The sequence below is a fragment of the Ranitomeya variabilis genome, chromosome 5 (genome assembly GCF_051348905.1).
Source record: "Ranitomeya variabilis isolate aRanVar5 chromosome 5, aRanVar5.hap1, whole genome shotgun sequence".
Classification (NCBI taxonomy): Eukaryota; Metazoa; Chordata; class Amphibia; order Anura; family Dendrobatidae; genus Ranitomeya; species Ranitomeya variabilis.
In genome coordinates, this window is record NC_135236.1 from 194,522,613 (window position 1) to 194,539,958 (window position 17,346).

The following is a 17,346-nucleotide window of genomic DNA, read 5'->3' on the forward strand; positions in this document are numbered from 1 at the left end:
GTTTATCTCCTTTTATGCCCATAGCAGCCAATGACTCAGAGGTATTCTTTGCCACATGAGATGGTGCATTGTCATGCATGAGATGATTTTGCTCCTGAAGGCACATTTCTGCTTTTTATACCATAGAGGAAAGTTGTCAGTCAGAAACTCTATATACTTTGCAGAGGTCATTTTCACATCTTCAGGAACCTTAAAGGGCCCTACCAGCTGTTTCTCCATGATTCCGGCCCAAAACATGACTCCTCCACCTCCTTGCTGTTGTTGCAGCCTTGTTGGGACATGGTGGCCATCCACCAACCATCCACTACTCCATCCATTTGGACCATCCAGGGTTGCTCAACACTTATCAGTAAACAAGAATGTTTGGAAATTAGTCTTCATGTATGTGTGGGCCCAATGCAACCATTTCTGCTTGTGAACACTGTTTAAGGGTGGCCGAATAGTAGGTTTATGCACCACAGCAAGCCTTTGAAGGAGCCTATACCTTGAGGTTCGAGGGACTCCAGAGGCATCAGCGGCTTCAAATATCTGTTTGCTGCTTTGAAATAGCTTTTTAGCAGCTGCTCTCTTAATCCAATGAACTTGCCTGACAGAAATCTTCCTCATTATGCCTGTATCAGCACAAACACATCTATGCTCTGATACAGCCACAAATCTCTTAACAGTACGATGATCACGCTTAAGTTTTCGTGAAATTTCTAATGTTTTCATCCTTTCACCAAGGCATTGCACTATTTGATGCTTTTCAGCAGCAGAGAGATCCTTTTTCTTTCCCATGTTACTTGAAAACTGTGACCTGCTTAATAATGTGGAACATCATTTTTAAGTAGTTTTCCTTTCATTAGAATCACCTGGAAAACTAATTATCCCACGTGTTTAAGATTGATTACAGTGATCCATTGAGCCCTGAGACACAATACCATCCACGAGTTTATTTGAAAAACAAAACAATTAAATCTTTATCACACTTAAATCCAATTTGCATAATAATTTGGAACACAGTGTAGATTGTAGACAATATTTGAACCTCTCCTTCCTCCAGAGGATCAGGGAATGGGCAGTGAATGGTGCTGTTATGTGAAGACCTCTCGGGAGCTTCTGTGTAGTCCAAAGGAGGCCTGATAAAGTGTGTGGGGTCAGGAAGGAAGACTCAAGCCCAATCCATCAATTGGGCTAATTGAGCTGATTTACAATATAATGCACAGTTGGACAGGGACAGATCTCCTAATTTTATATGTATAAACATAGTTTTCTGTCGGATTCTAGGTTTTTTTCCTTGCCATAAGAATTTGAAAATCATGGTATGAATTTCGTGAAGCGTCTTGGGAGGTACCGGAATATGTAGGGAGCGGAAGAGGTACAGAAATCGTGGCAGGGAAACCATCTTAATGGCGTGCAATGGCGTGCAATCTGCATCCAGACATTTTATTCATTGTCATCAAAGAAGTACTGCTTCATTTACGATTTCTGGAGTAGAATGCAGGGCTGCCACTAGGAATTTCGGGTCCTCATACTGGCAACATTTTGGGGGCCCCCTTGAGGCTCCTCCACCCCTCGTCCACAGTCCCACCGCCCTCTCTTGGAAAAACTCCACTTCTGTACCACATTCTCACCAATCACACATCTACAGTTCCCATGACCACATACATAGCCAGCAGCTTTTGTTTTGGCCAAAAGATTTTTTATTCCGCCACCATGACAAGGTAGACTCTTTTGGTCGTTCTCTACTCTACTGTAACTTACAAAACATTTGTTAAAATATCCAATACAATTTAGGTATATTTTTATTTATTTTAAAATTTTTACAATGACCAATAATATCACAAACAAGGAAAAAAATACTGCCACACCATGACCAGACCACATATTACCCCTATAAAGTGATTAAATAATACCACATACAAGGAACAAGAACCACCACACCATGACCAGATGATGTATTACCACCACAAAGTGACCGAATAATACCACATGCCACCACAAATACCACCACACCATGTCCAGACCACATATTACCCCCACAGTGACTGAATAATAGCAAATACAAGGAACAAATACTGCCACACCATGACTAGATCATATATTACCATCACATAGTCACCAAATAATAGGTACAAAGAACAAATACCGCCACACCATGACTAGATCACATATTATCACAACATAGTGACCGAATACTACAATACTGATCATCAATAAAAAATTACAATACTAATATCATCATAAGTGCCATTATACACAGGAGATCTGTACTTTGTATACAGTGTCTGTGTAGAGGTAATTGTCATGTCGGACGCTGTTCATACTAGGGCGTTTGACAGACAGCGGTAATTCCGCTTTTGTCCACTATGCGCTCAGTGGCGTCGGCTAGATTTTATCTAGCTGGTCCGGGGTTAATTTAGCTGGTGCTCAGATTGGAAGCTGGGTCACGCCCACTGCTTTTAAATAGTTCTTCTGAACATTGGGCGTCGCCGATTATAGCTTCTGTCTTGTGCTTGGTTATCGCGGTCTGGAGTGGTGAGCTAGGAGAAGGAGTATCGTATCTGGTGGTGTATTTCCCTTTGTCTTATTTTCTCCTTCCTATATTTGTATTTGTTTTGCCCTGTGCACTTATAGTGTATTCCTGTGTGACTGCGGCGTGGTGCATATTTTTCCGTTATCCTTGTCTGTGCTAACTGTGGGTATTGGTGTGTGGTCTCTTCACTGGGTGGTGGGTGGTGGCTTCAGCCTAGGGTTGAAACAGGAGACAGGGTGAGGATGGAGGCCCAGACATGCACACCATCAGTGTAAACTCTGGGAGAGGGTCAGTCAGGGTTTCCCTAGTCTGAGGGAAATCGCAGGGGCCCGGGTTATTAGCTCTTGCCTACCTAGGCTTCCCGTGACATTATAATCGGCCAACATTATTTGAATTCCATGGATCCCATGACTTGCATAACCCGCCAGTTGGAGGCGCTGTCCCTACAGGTCACTGAGTTGAGGGGGGCAGTGCAGCAACAGGGACTAGCAGTAGCCAATGTTCAAGCCGGAGGGACAGGTAGAGTTGCTGAGCCTAAGTTTCCTTTGCCTGAAAAGTTTGCTGGGGAACGCAGTAAATTTGTTACTTTTCGTGAAGCTTGCAAACTATTTTTTCGTATGCTCCCGATCTCCTCAGGTAATGAGGCTCAGCGTGTGGGCCTGGTGTTGTCATTATTAAACGGGGACCCTCAAGCATGGGCGTTTTCTTTGCCATCTGATTCTGCTGCATTTAACTCTGTGGAGAGTTTTCTTTTCTGCTCTTGGACACATTTACGATGATCCTGACAGAATGGCTCTAGCAGAATCTAAGATACGCACTATTCGCCAGGGAAAGCGTGTTGCAGAGGATTACTGTTCTGAATTTCGCCGCTGGGCGGTCGACACACAGTGGAATGATCCCGCGCTGCGGAGTTAGTTTATTCATGGGGTTTCTGGAAGGGTTAAAAAAGCCCTCCTGATGTACGAGACTCCTGCTTCTCTAGATTCTGCTATGAGTCTTGTTGTTCGCATTGATGGCCGTTTGCATCAGGGGGAGCATGAGACGCCGCCTATGGGAGAGGGTTTAGGTTCATGTGAGGTTGCTGCAGGTGAGCCCACAGAACCTATGCAAATCGCATGGGTGTCACATGTTAAGCATCGAGCTCCTGTGCTCAGGAAGCAGGGAGCCTGTTTTTACTGCTATAAAACTGGTCATTTTGTTAACATTTGTCCTCTGCTGTACAAGAAAAACGCAACGGCGGAAAACTTCTAAGCTCAGAGGGTGTGGAGGAGGCCATTCTGAGCTTATGTATATCCTCCATGGTGGTTTCTCAATGCATGCTCCCTGCCAAAGTTATTGTCGCTGGCAGAGAGCTGCCAATCACTGTTTTTGTGGATAGTGGTTCTGCCACAAATCTCATTGATGAGGAGTTTGCGCGCACTGCCGGTTTTAGGATCGAAAAACTGCCTCATCCTATCCGTGTGGTCACCATCAATGCTGCTCCTCTCCCACAGGGGGAGATTACTGAGTTTGTGGCTGAGGTTAAACTCCACATTGGGGTTCTTCATTTCGAGCAGGTTACATGTAAGGTGCTCAAGAATCTTCCTGCACAGGTGGTTTTGGGTTTTCCATGGTTGTCTATGCACAACCCGGTTATTGACTGGAAAACTCATGACATAATTCAGTGGAGCGAATTCTGCCAGGAGAATTGCCTGGCCACATGTGTGTCTGCTGTGACTTCAAGCGTTCCTGAGTCACTTCTGGATTTTGCGGATGTGTTCTCTGAGAAGGGTTGTTCAGAGTTGCCACCACATCGCCCCTATGACTGTACTATCAGGTTTAAACCAGGGGCCAAATTGCCTAAAGCTAGGATGTTTAACATCTCCGGTCCGGAGAGACAAGCGTTAAAGGACTACATTGCTGAAAGTTTGAGCAAAGGGCACATTAGACCTTCATCCTCGCCTGTGGCAGCGGGGTTCTTCTTCGTAAAGAAGAAAGATGGCGGACTACGCCTGTGTCTGGATTTCAGGGAGTTAGGCCAGATTACGGTTCGTGATCCATACCCTATGCCATTGATACCGGATTTGTTCAACCAGGTGGCAGGTGCTAAGTGGTGTACCAAGCTTGACCTCAGGGGGGCGTACAACCTCATAAGAGTCCGTCAAGGTGATGAGTGGAAGACGGCTTTTAATACCCCTGAGGGTCATTTTGAAAATTTGGTGATGCCATTTGGGTTGACAAACGCACCTGCAGTGTTTCAACATTTCATAAATGATGTGTTCTCGCATGTTTTGGGGAAATTCGTTATTGTGTACCTAGATGACATTCTCATTTATTCATGCGACCGTGATACTCATTTGGATCATGTCAGGCAGGTGTTACAGCTTCTCAGAGAGAATAAGCTATATGCAAAACTTGAGAAATGGGAGAAATGTGTATTTTCGGTTCAGGAGTTGCCGTTCTTGGGTTATATTGTGTCTGCTTCTGGTTTTAAAATGGACGCCGCTAAGGTGCAAGCGGTGTTGCGTTGGGAACGGCCTGATAACCTAAAAGCACTTCAGCGGTTCCTTGGGTTTTCTAACTACTATAGGAAGTTTATCAAAGATTTTTCTATCATTGCTAAACCGCTAACTGACATGACTAAAAAGAGTACCAATTTCTCCGTTTGACCTGAGGCTGCTGTGCGCGCATTTGAATTTCTTAAGAACAGTTTTGTTTCGGCCCCCATTCTTGTGCAGCCAGACGTATCAAAACCTTTTGTTGGGGAAGTCGATGCGTCTGAGGTTGGTGTGGGGGCGGTGCTGTCACAAGGCTCATCCTTGAGCGATTTGCGTCCATGCGCTTATTTCTCCAAGAAACTGTCGCCCGCCGAACGTAACTACGATATCGGCAACAGGGAGTTGTTGGCAATCAAGTTGGCCTTTGAGGAATGGCGACACTTCTTGGAGGGGTCGGTTCATCAGGTTACTGTTATTACCGACCATAAGAATTTGCTTTATTTGGAGTCTGCCAAGCGTCTATTTCCCAGGCAGGCTCGCTGGGCATTGTTTTTCACGCGGTTCAACTTTGTTGTTACTTACAGACCTGGGTCTAAAAACACTAAGGCGGATGCTCTGTCCAGGTGTTTTCCGGGGGGAGAACCTTGGGAAGATCCGGTACCCATCCTCCAAAAGGGTTTTGTGGTTTCGGCTCTTACTACCGAGGTTGAGGCTGAGATTGCCGAGGCACAGGAGGAGGTACCATCTGAGCTTCCCATCAACAAATCGTTTGTACCGCTTCATCTCCGCTTAAAGGTTTTGGCGGAGCATCATGATGCTGTCCTGGCTGGCCACCCAGGGGTTAGGGGTACCTTGGAGTTGGTGTCATGTCGGTTTTGGTGGCCCAAAATCCGACAGGACGTGGTCTTATACGTGTCAGCTTGCACCACGTGTGCTAGGGCTAAGACGCCCCGCTCCCGTCCTGTTGGCACACTACTTCCTCTCGAGGTACCTAGTAAGCCATGGACAGAAATCTCCATGGATTTTATCACTGACTTGCCCTCCTCAGCTGGGAACACGGTCATCTTGGTGATTGTTGATCGGTTCTCAAAAATTTCGCACTTTGTGTCTTTGCCTTCGTTGCCTAAAGCTAAGACTCTGGCTCAGGTATTTGTGCAGGAGGTGGTCAGACTTCATGGGGTTCCGTCTGACATCGTTTTCTGATAGGGGGTCTCAGTTTGTGGCAAAATTTTGGAAAGCATTTTGCTCACGGCTGGGGATCAAGTTGTCTCATTCTTCGGCATTTCATCCTCAGTCAAATGGTCAGACCGAGCGTATGAACCAAAATTTGGAACAGTACTTATGCTGCTTTGTTTCTGATAACCAGGAGGAGTGGTCGACGTTCCTTTCTTTGGCTTAGTTTGCCATCAATAATTACCGCCAGGAGTCATGTGGGGAGTCTCCGTTTTTTTGTGTTTACGGGCTACAGCCTCAATTTTGTACTTTGAGTCAGGGAGGCTCTTCCGGCGTCCCGGAGGAAGACCAGTTAGGAGCACAATTGTCATAAGTCTGGAGGAGAGTTAAACAGCGCCTGTTGAGCATGGGTGCTAGGTACAAACGTGTGGCTGACAGTAGGCGTGTGCCAGGTCCGGACCTGAGTGTGGATGACTGGGTGTGGTTATCCACAAAAAACATAAGACTCAAGATACCGTCCCTTAAATTGGGTCCAAGGTTTATTGGTCCATTTAGGGTCGCCGCCGTCATTAACCCAGTAGTGTACAGATTGGAGCTTCCTACGGTGTATAAGATACACAACGTGTTCCACAGATCATTGCTAAAAAAGATGGTGGGTCTTGTGGACACTACACTGATGCCTTCTCCAGTCTTGGTGGATGGTAACTTGGAATTTGAAGTCTCCAAGGTGGTTGACTCTCGTGTAGTGCGCCGCACTTTCCAGTACTTGGTACACTGGCGTGGTTATGGGCCGGAGGAGAGGTCCTGGGTACCAGCCTCGGACATTCATGCGGATCGGCTGGTCAGTATGTTTCACCGCTGCCATCCGGACAAGCCGGGTCCTATAAGTCGTGAGGGCCCTGGGGTCCCTCGTAGAAGGCGGGGTACAGTCATGTCGGATGCTGTTCATACTAGGGCGTTCGACAGACAGCGGTAATTCTGCTTTTGTCCACTATGCGCTCAGTGGCGTCGGCTAGATTTTATCTAGCTGGTCTGGGGTTAATTTAGCTGGTGCTCGGATTGGAAGCTGGGTCACGCCCACTGCCTTTAAATAGTTCTTCTGAACATTGGGCGTCACCGATTATAGCTTCTGTCTTGTGCTTGGTTATCGCGGTCTGGAGTGGTGAGCTAGGAGAAGGAGTATCGTATCTGGTGGTGTATTTCCCTTTGTCTTATTTTCTCCTTCCTATATTTGTATTTGTTTTGCCCTGTGCACTTATAGTGTATTCCTGTGTGACTGCGGCGTGGTGCATATTTTTCCGTTATCCTTGTCTGTGCTAACTGTGGGTATTGGTGTGTGGTCTCTTCACTGGGTGGTGGGTGGTGGTTTCAGCTCAGGGTTGAAACAGGAGACAGGGTGAGGATGGAGGCCCAGACATGCACACCACCAGTGTAAACTCTGGGAGAGGGTCAGTCAGGGTTTCCCTAGTCTGAGGGAAATCGCAGGGGCCCGGGTTATTAGCTCTTGCCTACCTAGGCTTCCCATGACAGTAATACAGTGATCACCGGTGACAAATACATGAACTCTTTATATAGCGTCTAGTGTACAGGTAATACAGTGCTCACTAGTGACATTATACACAGGAGCTCTGTATATAGTATACACTGTATATTGTCAGTGTACAGTTAACACACTGTCTCACCAGTGTCTCTTCTCTAGTTGAAGTCCTCATCTTCGCTTTTCATCTTCATCCAGTGCACATCGACATCATTTCTTCCAGCCAGGACATGTCTCTACAGAAAATAACACTATTATCTAGAGCACATTCCCCAATTTTTCCCAACCTCTACACTACACCAGATGAAGAAAAAAAGGGACTGTGTTGCCCTGCACAGTAACAGGACATCTCCCCCACACTAAAAACAGTATCCTCAAAAATAATATCATTTAATTAGCCCCTACAGTAATGATATCCCACATTCTGAACCCCACGTGTCCTTCCATTCTGCCTCATGTCTCTCCATGCTTCCCCCATGACTCTCCATATTGCCCACATAGTCATCCATAATAGTACCCCATAGTCATATATAGCAGTATAATGCACCCCCATAGTAGTATAATGTACCCCATAGTTATATATAGTATAATGCACCCATGTAGTAGTATAATGTACCCCATAGCCATATAGTAGTATATTGCACACACATAGCAGTATAATGCACCTCCATAGTAGTATAATGCACCCCCATAGTGGTATAATGCAGCCCCATAGTCATATATAGTATAATGCACCCACATAGCAGTATAATGCACCCCTATAGCAGTATAATACACCCACATAGCAGTATAATGCACCCCCATAGGTGTGTAATGCAGCCCCATAGGTGTATAATGCACCCCATAGTAGTATAATGCATCCTCATAGTAGTATAATGCAACCCCATATTATAATGCACCCCTATAGTGGTATAATGCACCCCCATTGCAGTATAATTCACCCTCGTAGTATAATGCAGCCCCATAGCTGTATAATGTACCCCCATAGTGGTATAATGCAGCCCCATAATATAATTCACCCCAAAGTGTTATAATGCACACTCATTGTAGTATATTGCACCCCCATAGTAGTTTAATGTACCCCATAGTATATTGCCAACCTATAGTATATAATACACCCCATGACAGTATAATGCACCCCATAGTATAGTGCAGCCCCATAGCAGTATAATGCACCCCCATAGTGGTATAATGCAGCCCCATAATATAATGCACCCCAAAGTGGTATAATGCACCCTCATTGCAGTATATTGCACTCCCATAGTAGTTTAATGTACCCCATAGTATATTGCCACCCCATAGTAGTATAATGCACCCCATAACAGTATAATGCACCCCCATAGCAGTATAATGTACCCCATAGTATAATGTAGCCCCATAGCAGTATAATGCACCCCATAGTATAATGCACCCCCATGGTAGTATAATGCACCCCAATAGCAGTATAATGCACCCTATAGTACTATAATGTACCCCTATAGTGTAATGCACCTCCATAGCAGTATAATATACCCCAGTAGTATAATGCCCCCATAGTATATTGCACCCACATAGTAGTATAATGCACCCCCATAGCAGTATAATGCACCCTATAGTACTATAATGCGATCAGTTACTGAAGCAGCAGGGTCCTGCCGCTGGAGCCCGGTGAGCAGAGGCCCCTGCGGGTCCCCTCTGCTCCTCGACCACCATACGCCAGTAAGGGCACTAATGCCCTGATGTTGGCCCTGATAGAACGCATTGCACATCCATTGAGAGGAGGAAACATCAAGAGACTTCTAATGACCAGAGAGGCATTTTGGATTTTTTTCATTTGGGAACATGCCATCCTGTGGGTCTGAATAGTTGCAAGGAATTTATGTTCCATTATTAAATATTTTTTTTCTTTTTGTGTCTAAGTATATGCATGTAATGACCTGATTTGATCTATTTCACACTTTTTTTCTTGTTTTTTTTCCCTTTAATTTGCTTCCCCTCCCCCGCTTCACTTTTTTTGCACATAGAATTTTAATGTGATTAGCATGTTTGTCATGTTATATGAAATCACTCTTCTATTGGTCACATTTTGTATAAAAGTTGTATAGGACCTTTTCAAGTATAGTTTGATAATGGATGCCTCGAACGTTTGAAACGTGTAACTATATCTTGCCATGTGAACATTCCCATTGCCATGGTTAAGAAGCTTTCTAATAAATTTTTGGATTCAAAGAAGCTGGAACACATTTACTTTTTCTCATCAGTACTACATGTGTGACCGCATGAGTTCCGTGCTTCAGCAAGCCGTATTACACTGTGGTTGAGCTGGTTCATTCTTTTTCTTTGTTTCGCCAGTTGTGGAATACCAGCTCCAACATGCCCATTGTTATTCTGGTTCCACACATAACAACTGAAGAGTTGGCATGGATGTCTGACATTTGTTTGATTCTTTAAGACTTTGAGGACTCCTCAAAGATGGTGAATGGCGATTATGCCATCATCAGCGCAAAAATCCCACTTCTGTGCCTACTTAAACAGTCTAGCTGACAATTAAATATGCATGTCAAACAGATGGAGACGGAGGAAGACATGAGACAGGTGGATACTACCCAGCCTCATCTCGTCTGCTCAGCACAGATTGGGTAACAATGAGGAGATGAAGGCTGAGGAAGAGGAACATGACCTGGCTGAGGCTTGTACCCACACAAGCTTTGTCTCGTTTCTCCTACGTGGAAGGGCTGAGGAATGGAATGAGGAGATGGAGGAAGAAATGGACAGTAGTCATCATGGTGGAGCCAGGGAAGTGATATCTGTAGGGACCGTGGCACATATGACAGACTTTATGTACTGCTGCTTTTCCCGTGACCCTCGCGTTACATTCATATTGGAAAAAAAAGAGTGCAGGTTATGCACCCGGCTAGACCCATGCTACAAGCAGAACTTTGCATCTCTTCTTCCTGAGCCAGAGAGGTCTTGTAAAATGGTGCTATTCCAGAAGGCCATTATAGAAAATACTAGATGGTGGCCCGATTCTAACGCATCGGGTATTCTAGAATATGCATGTCCACCTAGTATATTGCCCAGTCACGTAGTATATTGCCCAGTCACGTAGTATTTTGCCCAGTCACATAGTATAATGCTCCATGCAGTTATGGCCCCATAGATGCCCCATATAATGCTCCATGCAGTTATGGCCCCATAGATGCTCCATATAATGCTCCATGCAGTCCTTTGGGGCCCCATAGATGCCCCATATTGCCCCATATAATGCTCCATGCAGTTATGGCCCCATAGATGCCCCATATATTGCTCCATGCAGTTATGGTCCCATAGATGGCCCATATAATGTTCCATGCAGTTATGGCCCCATAGATGCCCCATATAATGCTCCATGCAGTTATGGCCCCATAGATGCCCCATATAATGCTCCATGCAGTTATGGCCCCATAGATGCCACATATAATGCTCCATGCAGTTATGGCCCCATAGATGCCCCATATAATGCTCCATGTAGTTCTTTATAGCCTCATAGACGATCCATACACATTGTGCCACATGAAATGCTGCTGCTGCAATAAAAAAAAATAAAAAAATCACATACTCACCTCTCGTCGCTGCTCCTCAGCGTCCCGTCTCTCCGCACTGACTGTTCAGGCAGAGGGCGGCGCGCACACTAATACGTCATCACGCCCTCTGACCTGCACAGTCACTGCAAGAGGACGGGAAGACGGAGCGGCGCCCGGCGGATGGAACGCGGACAGGTGAATATGAAATATGAAATACTCACCTGCTCCTGGCGCTGTCCCTGCCTGTCCCATGGTACCGCAGCTTCTTCGCGCCTGCGATGATGTCGAGGTCACATGACTGTGACGTCATGGCAGGTCCTTCTCGCGCAGGCGCGCAGGGCCTGTGATGACGTCGCGGTCACATGACCGTGACGTCATGGCAGGTCCTTGTCACACACCAACCTTAGCACCGGAACCTGCCGCTTGCATGGACCGGTCACTGGAGCGTCGGAAAGGCGGCGGAAGGTGAGTATATAATGATTTGTTACTTTTTTTTAATTATTTTTAACATTAGATGTTTTTACTATTGAGGCTGCATAGGCAGCCTCAATAGTAAAAACTTGGTCACACAGGGTTAATAGCGGCGGTAACGGAGTGAGTTACCCATGGCATAACGCAGTCCGTTACTGCTGGCATTAACCCTGTGTGAGTCGTGACTGCGGGGAGTATGGAGCGACTGCAGGGGAGTAGGGAGGGACTAATCGGACTGTGCCCATCGCTGATTGGTCGCGGCAGCCATGGCAGGCAGCTGGTGAGACCAATCAGCGAATGAATAACCGTGACGGAAGTTGCCGACAGAAAGACGGAAGTACCCCTTAGACAATTATATATATAGATATTGAAAAAATTCCCTAGCGGCAAGGGGAAACCTTCCTTGCCCAACCAAGGACAAGAGGCAAGGGACACACACAGCAGAGGCAGGGCTAAACTGTGAAAGGTTAGAGCCAATTTAATGACACCATCCCAACGTCCAGGGCCTGATGAACAGGTATTTTTGACAAGGAGGGAAACATTTTTAAAGATGGTCAAGCAATACCTGGCTGACAAAACCAGCGCACATAATGTATTTTTAATGTTCAATACTTGAATGAGGCCTGGACAGAATGTGTATGAGGCCCTCCTTTATGTCTAATACAGGGTGTAGCTGAGTTTTTCTAAATCCCTCATTTTTGTCACTTCTTGCTTCCTTCATAAATTACACAGAAATTTCCATTTATTTTTACTAAATTAAATTTTAGTTTACTTAAATTATATATTTTTATAAATACTTTTAAAATGTTGGCTTATATGAAGCGATGGCCGGGGGACCACCACTGTGCAGGAAGACTACTGTACACAAGATGAGGTGCAAACAACAAAGGGTAGATTTATTGGGAGACAGGGAATGAAGGGAATGAGGAAGATGCAAACAGGGGTTAACAATAGCAAAAGACAATATAAATGAGTAATTTTGTCCGGAAAATAGCACGGTGCTCCAACAATTACAGACTCAGAATTTATCTCACAAGCAACTTTAAGCAATAAAACCAATAACGATGCTACTCTATGTATAACCTCCCTGGCCTTTACTAAGCAGGCCACACAACTCCCGTGTTCTGACTACTGAAGCCTGCACTAGGCCCTAACAGGTGCACCATATAGGAACAGACTCACGGTGATGTTGGGGACACAGGTCCAGTCCCAGGGGGCCCCCAGAAGTCCAACACGGTGGTTCGCACGGATTCCTGTCAGCTCTGCGAAGCGTGGTTTCTGGATACTGTAAGTCCCTTTCTCAGTATCTTCATGGCTTCACAAACTAGCACAGAACAGCCACCTTTGCTGTAAAGTCTTGCAAATTTCAGAAGTTCACTCTGTCTGGGATTTTTCTTGTAGCAAACAACACACAGATGTCTCTAGAAGCTTCTCTCCCACGCAGCACAGGCTCAACTCCTCCCCTCAAGCTAGGGCAGTTCATCTTCACAGCCTTAAGCAGGGGAAAAGCAGAACATTCTATCTCACACCAGACAAGGGGGTGCAGTCTCTTAAAGTGACAGCATGTTCCTTACTGTCCATAACAGCACCATCCTCTTACATGCCTCCCTTCTTAATGATGGTCGTCCTCGGCCATCACAGCATCAGGGTCAAAGTGTAATGGAGGAACGTGCAATGCGGAAACAGCACCTATAGGGGAGGCAACAAAGGTGTGAAAACAGACAGAGCACACTGTTCCACATATCGGACTGGTGGAACCCCTGCATTAGACCTCTGGGATCTCCAAAGCTCTTGGCTGTCAGGCAAGGCTTGACTATCTTCCAGAGCAACACTTGTTGCAGGGGACATTGTGAGCTCTTGTCTGGTCTCATCCTCGCATGGCGGTACTGGTACATCCATGGGATTACCATCTCTGGGCGGCTGAGGACCCCCTACTGTGTCAGGGACGGTCCACCACTCCTCATCGATTTGGCCATCAGGCATGACAGATTCAGGAAGTGGAGTGGCGCCTTCAGGCGACAATGGCGTAGAACAGACCTCAGACCGGCAAGGCCGCAGCATATTTCCGTGAAGTACTCTAGGGGCGGATGCCCCATTCTTAATCTGTACCTTGTAGACAGGGCCGTTAGCATACACTCGCTCGATAACCTTGTATGGCTGTACTTCCCATCTCTCACTTAGTTTTCCCTTAGGGCGTTTCTCTCTGACCAATACTCGGTCTCCAGGTTGGAGCGGTAACTTGAGTTGGTTTGCGAGCCGTATGTTCTTTTTCTTGCAGTTGCTGACCCGCCAACCGCCGTATCGTTTGCAATCATTGCCGATGCTCTTTCACACATGAGGTGACAGTTCGCTCCATCAGCTCCTCTGGCTGTTCCAAATTCAGCTCAATGATCTCTCGTCCAGCTCTTCCAAACAACAGTAGATAGGGGGTATAACCCGTGGTGGAGTGGACCCGATTGTTGTAGGTCCAGACCAATTCTGGCAGATAGTCTGGCCAACACGCCTTCTTATCCTCCTCCAACGTTCTCAGCATCTGAAGCAAGGTTCTGCGATATAGTAGAAAAGAAAAGGCAGCACTCACCCGTTGATACTTCCGTTATTAAAGTTGCTTTTAATCCATAAAGATTACACTTGTACAACCAAATGCGGTATTGGCTAAGGCATAGGAGTGAAGAGGGAGCGGTGAAGACAAAAACAGACGACGGCCGTTTCGCTCTTACGAGCTTCTACGGGTCCATGTGTGCTGTGCCGACAGCGTCATTTCCTTTATCAGGTGAGAGACGCCACACATGTTAAGTGATTACATACATAATTAAAATCTCCTCCGTGCTGCGGCAGGTTAATGACTTCTAGCCCCGCAAATGTTAACTGGTTGGGATCCCCTCCATGCATTTCTTGAATGTGCTTGATTAAACGGACGCGTCCCTTCCCTGTGAGCACTGAGTTATAGTGCTCACGGAAGCGAACCATTAGAGGCCTGATAGTTTTCCCTATGTAGAACTTATTGCATGGGCAGAGAATCACGTACACGACGAATTTAGTTTTACATGTAACGAAGTCTTTTACGGAATGGGTTACAGTACCTATTTTTAGGGGATTTTTTGTACAGTGCAAGTGGCACATGCTACAGTTCCCACATTTAAAATTTCCCTGCGGGCGTGACTTTTTTATCCAATCGGAGTTACCTGTTGTTATTTTATTATGCACTACTAGGTCACCGATATTCTTCGTGCGTTTATAGGCGAATCGCGGGCGACAATCCGATAGACTCCTAAAATCTGAGTCATTTTTTATAATGTGCCAATTTTTTCGTATTATCGAATAAATTTCGTTGTCTAGCGGACTGTGTTTAAAGATGAAGGTAAAAATTCCTTCTTTCTTCCCGTTACTAATTCCCTTGGCTTTTTTTCCTTTTTTCCCTTTTTTTAACAGATCTATTTGGGAAAGATTTGCTGCTCGTAATTCAGCTTTTTGTAAAATATAATTGGGATACCCTCTATTAATGAAACGCGACTTTAATTCCTGTACTTGATTAACATAGCTTTCATCATTACTATTTAATTTTCTCAGTCGTACCATCTGGCTGTACGGTATGCTGTTTTTTGTGTGATGGGGATGCGCACTTTGAAAATGTAGTACGCTATTAGTAGCCGTTTCTTTTCTATGGGCTTTGGTGGTAATTATCCCCTCCTGTATTTCAATTTTTACGTCTAAGAATTCTAGGGAATTACCTCCATAGACGGCTGTCAATAACATATTGTCCTCATTATTGTTGTTTAGAAATGTCACAAATTCGTTGAAGCTCGATTCCTCGCCATCCCACACCATAAATACATCATCTGCGAATCGCAGGTACATTCGTATGTGATTCAGAAAGGGGTTTTGGGGTCCGGTGACGTGCCTCTCCTCAAACACTGCAAGAAACAGGTTCGCGAAGACGCACGCCACCGGAGTACCCATCGCGGTGCCAACCCGCTGGGAATACCATTTGTTTAAGAATTTAAAGGTGTTATTGGTTAGTACGAAATCTAACCCTTCCAAAATAAATGAAATAAAATTCTCATCCTTTTCTGTATTTTTTAAGATATTTTTTATGGCATCTAAACCTCTTTGATGTGGTATGCGAGTATATAAATTGACAATGTCTATCGAAACTAATGAAAAAGTGGGCTGCCAAGTCAGATCTTTAAGTGTCAATAAAAAGTCCCCCGAATCTTTGATAAAGGAGGGTATCTCCATTAATAATGGCTTGAGAAGCCAATCTAGAAATTGGGACAGAGGTTCGGTAATGGAATTTTTTCCGGACACTATTGGGCGGCCTGGAGGCTGTCTCGCGTTTTTGTGGATTTTTGGGATGCTGTACCAATTGGCATAATGAGGGAATTCCGGAATTAATTTTTCTGCCCTTGCTCTTGTTATTGTGCCCATTTCTACATATCTGCGCAGGAACGTTCTCAATTTTATTTTAATATCGTTTGTAGGATTTCGTTCCAATGCTGTGTATGTATTGGAATCATTAAGCTGAGACAATGCCTCTTCAATATAATACTTTTTATCAAGGACAACGACGTTGCCACCTTTGTCCGCTCTGCGGATGACAACGTCGTTCCATTTTTGTATGTCTCTTAAAGCTTTAAGTTCCTGCGGAGGTATGTTTTGGCGGGCCTGTTGGTATATTAAGGCTTCTATGTCTTTAATGACCATATCTTGGAATAGATCTATATTGTTTCCAGGAGATATTGGAGGCATCCAATTGGATTTTACTCCACCTACAAACGGACCCGAAATGTATTGGGTCTTAACATTTTGGCTTTTTTCTAGTTCCTCTCGATTTGAATTATCCAAATTGGCCAGTAAATTAGTTACATCGATATCTCTTTGATCCCATATTGAGTCCACCATAAATCCGAGAGGCCCCACTCCCACCGGGATATCAGTAGTGGCCGGTATGACGCTGCTCTCTTTGCTTTTAATAAAGAATTTATGGAGATGCAATTTCCTGACACCTCTAAACAAATCAATTTTGAAATCACTTAAATCAAAATTCTCGGGTAAACAAAAATTAATTCCCCGTGATAAGACCCCGATCTCATTTTCCGTTAACGTTCTGCTAGACAAGTTCAGTATCTGCAACGAATTGTCGTCTTGGAGTTTATTCGTAGAAGCAGTTACCGCCTCTAGGACACCTGCTTGCGTTTTCTTTGCAAGTTTCCTTCTCCCCCCCCGCTGGGTCCGTTTCGGGTACATTTCGGGTCCGTTTGTAGGTGGAGTAAAATCCAATTGGATGCCTCCAATATCTCCTGGAAACAATATAGATCTATTCCAAGATATGGTCATTAAAGACATAGAAGCCTTAATATACCAACAGGCCCGCCAAAACATACCTCCGCAGGAACTTAAAGCTTTAAGAGACATACAAAAATGGAACGACGTTGTCATCCGCAGAGCGGACAAAGGTGGCAACGTCGTTGTCCTTGATAAAAAGTATTATATTGAAGAGGCATTGTCTCAGCTTAATGATTCCAATACATACACAGCATTGGAACGAAATCCTACAAACGATATTAAAATAAAATTGAGAACGTTCCTGCGCAGATATGTAGAAATGGGCACAATAACAAGAGCAAGGGC

General features: G+C 45.0%; 1 protein-coding gene across 1 annotated transcript in view; it reads left to right on the top strand.

Moving 5' to 3' along the window:
- The window catches only part of FAM227B (family with sequence similarity 227 member B), a 1,130,503-nt gene that overhangs the window by 69,978 nt on the left and 1,043,179 nt on the right, over positions 1–17,346 (top strand). Inside the window, exon 7 of the mRNA XM_077262735.1 lies at positions 15,496–15,567. Within this exon, the coding sequence (XP_077118850.1) occupies positions 15,496–15,567 (72 nt within the window). The remainder of the gene's footprint in view (positions 1–15,495; positions 15,568–17,346) is intronic.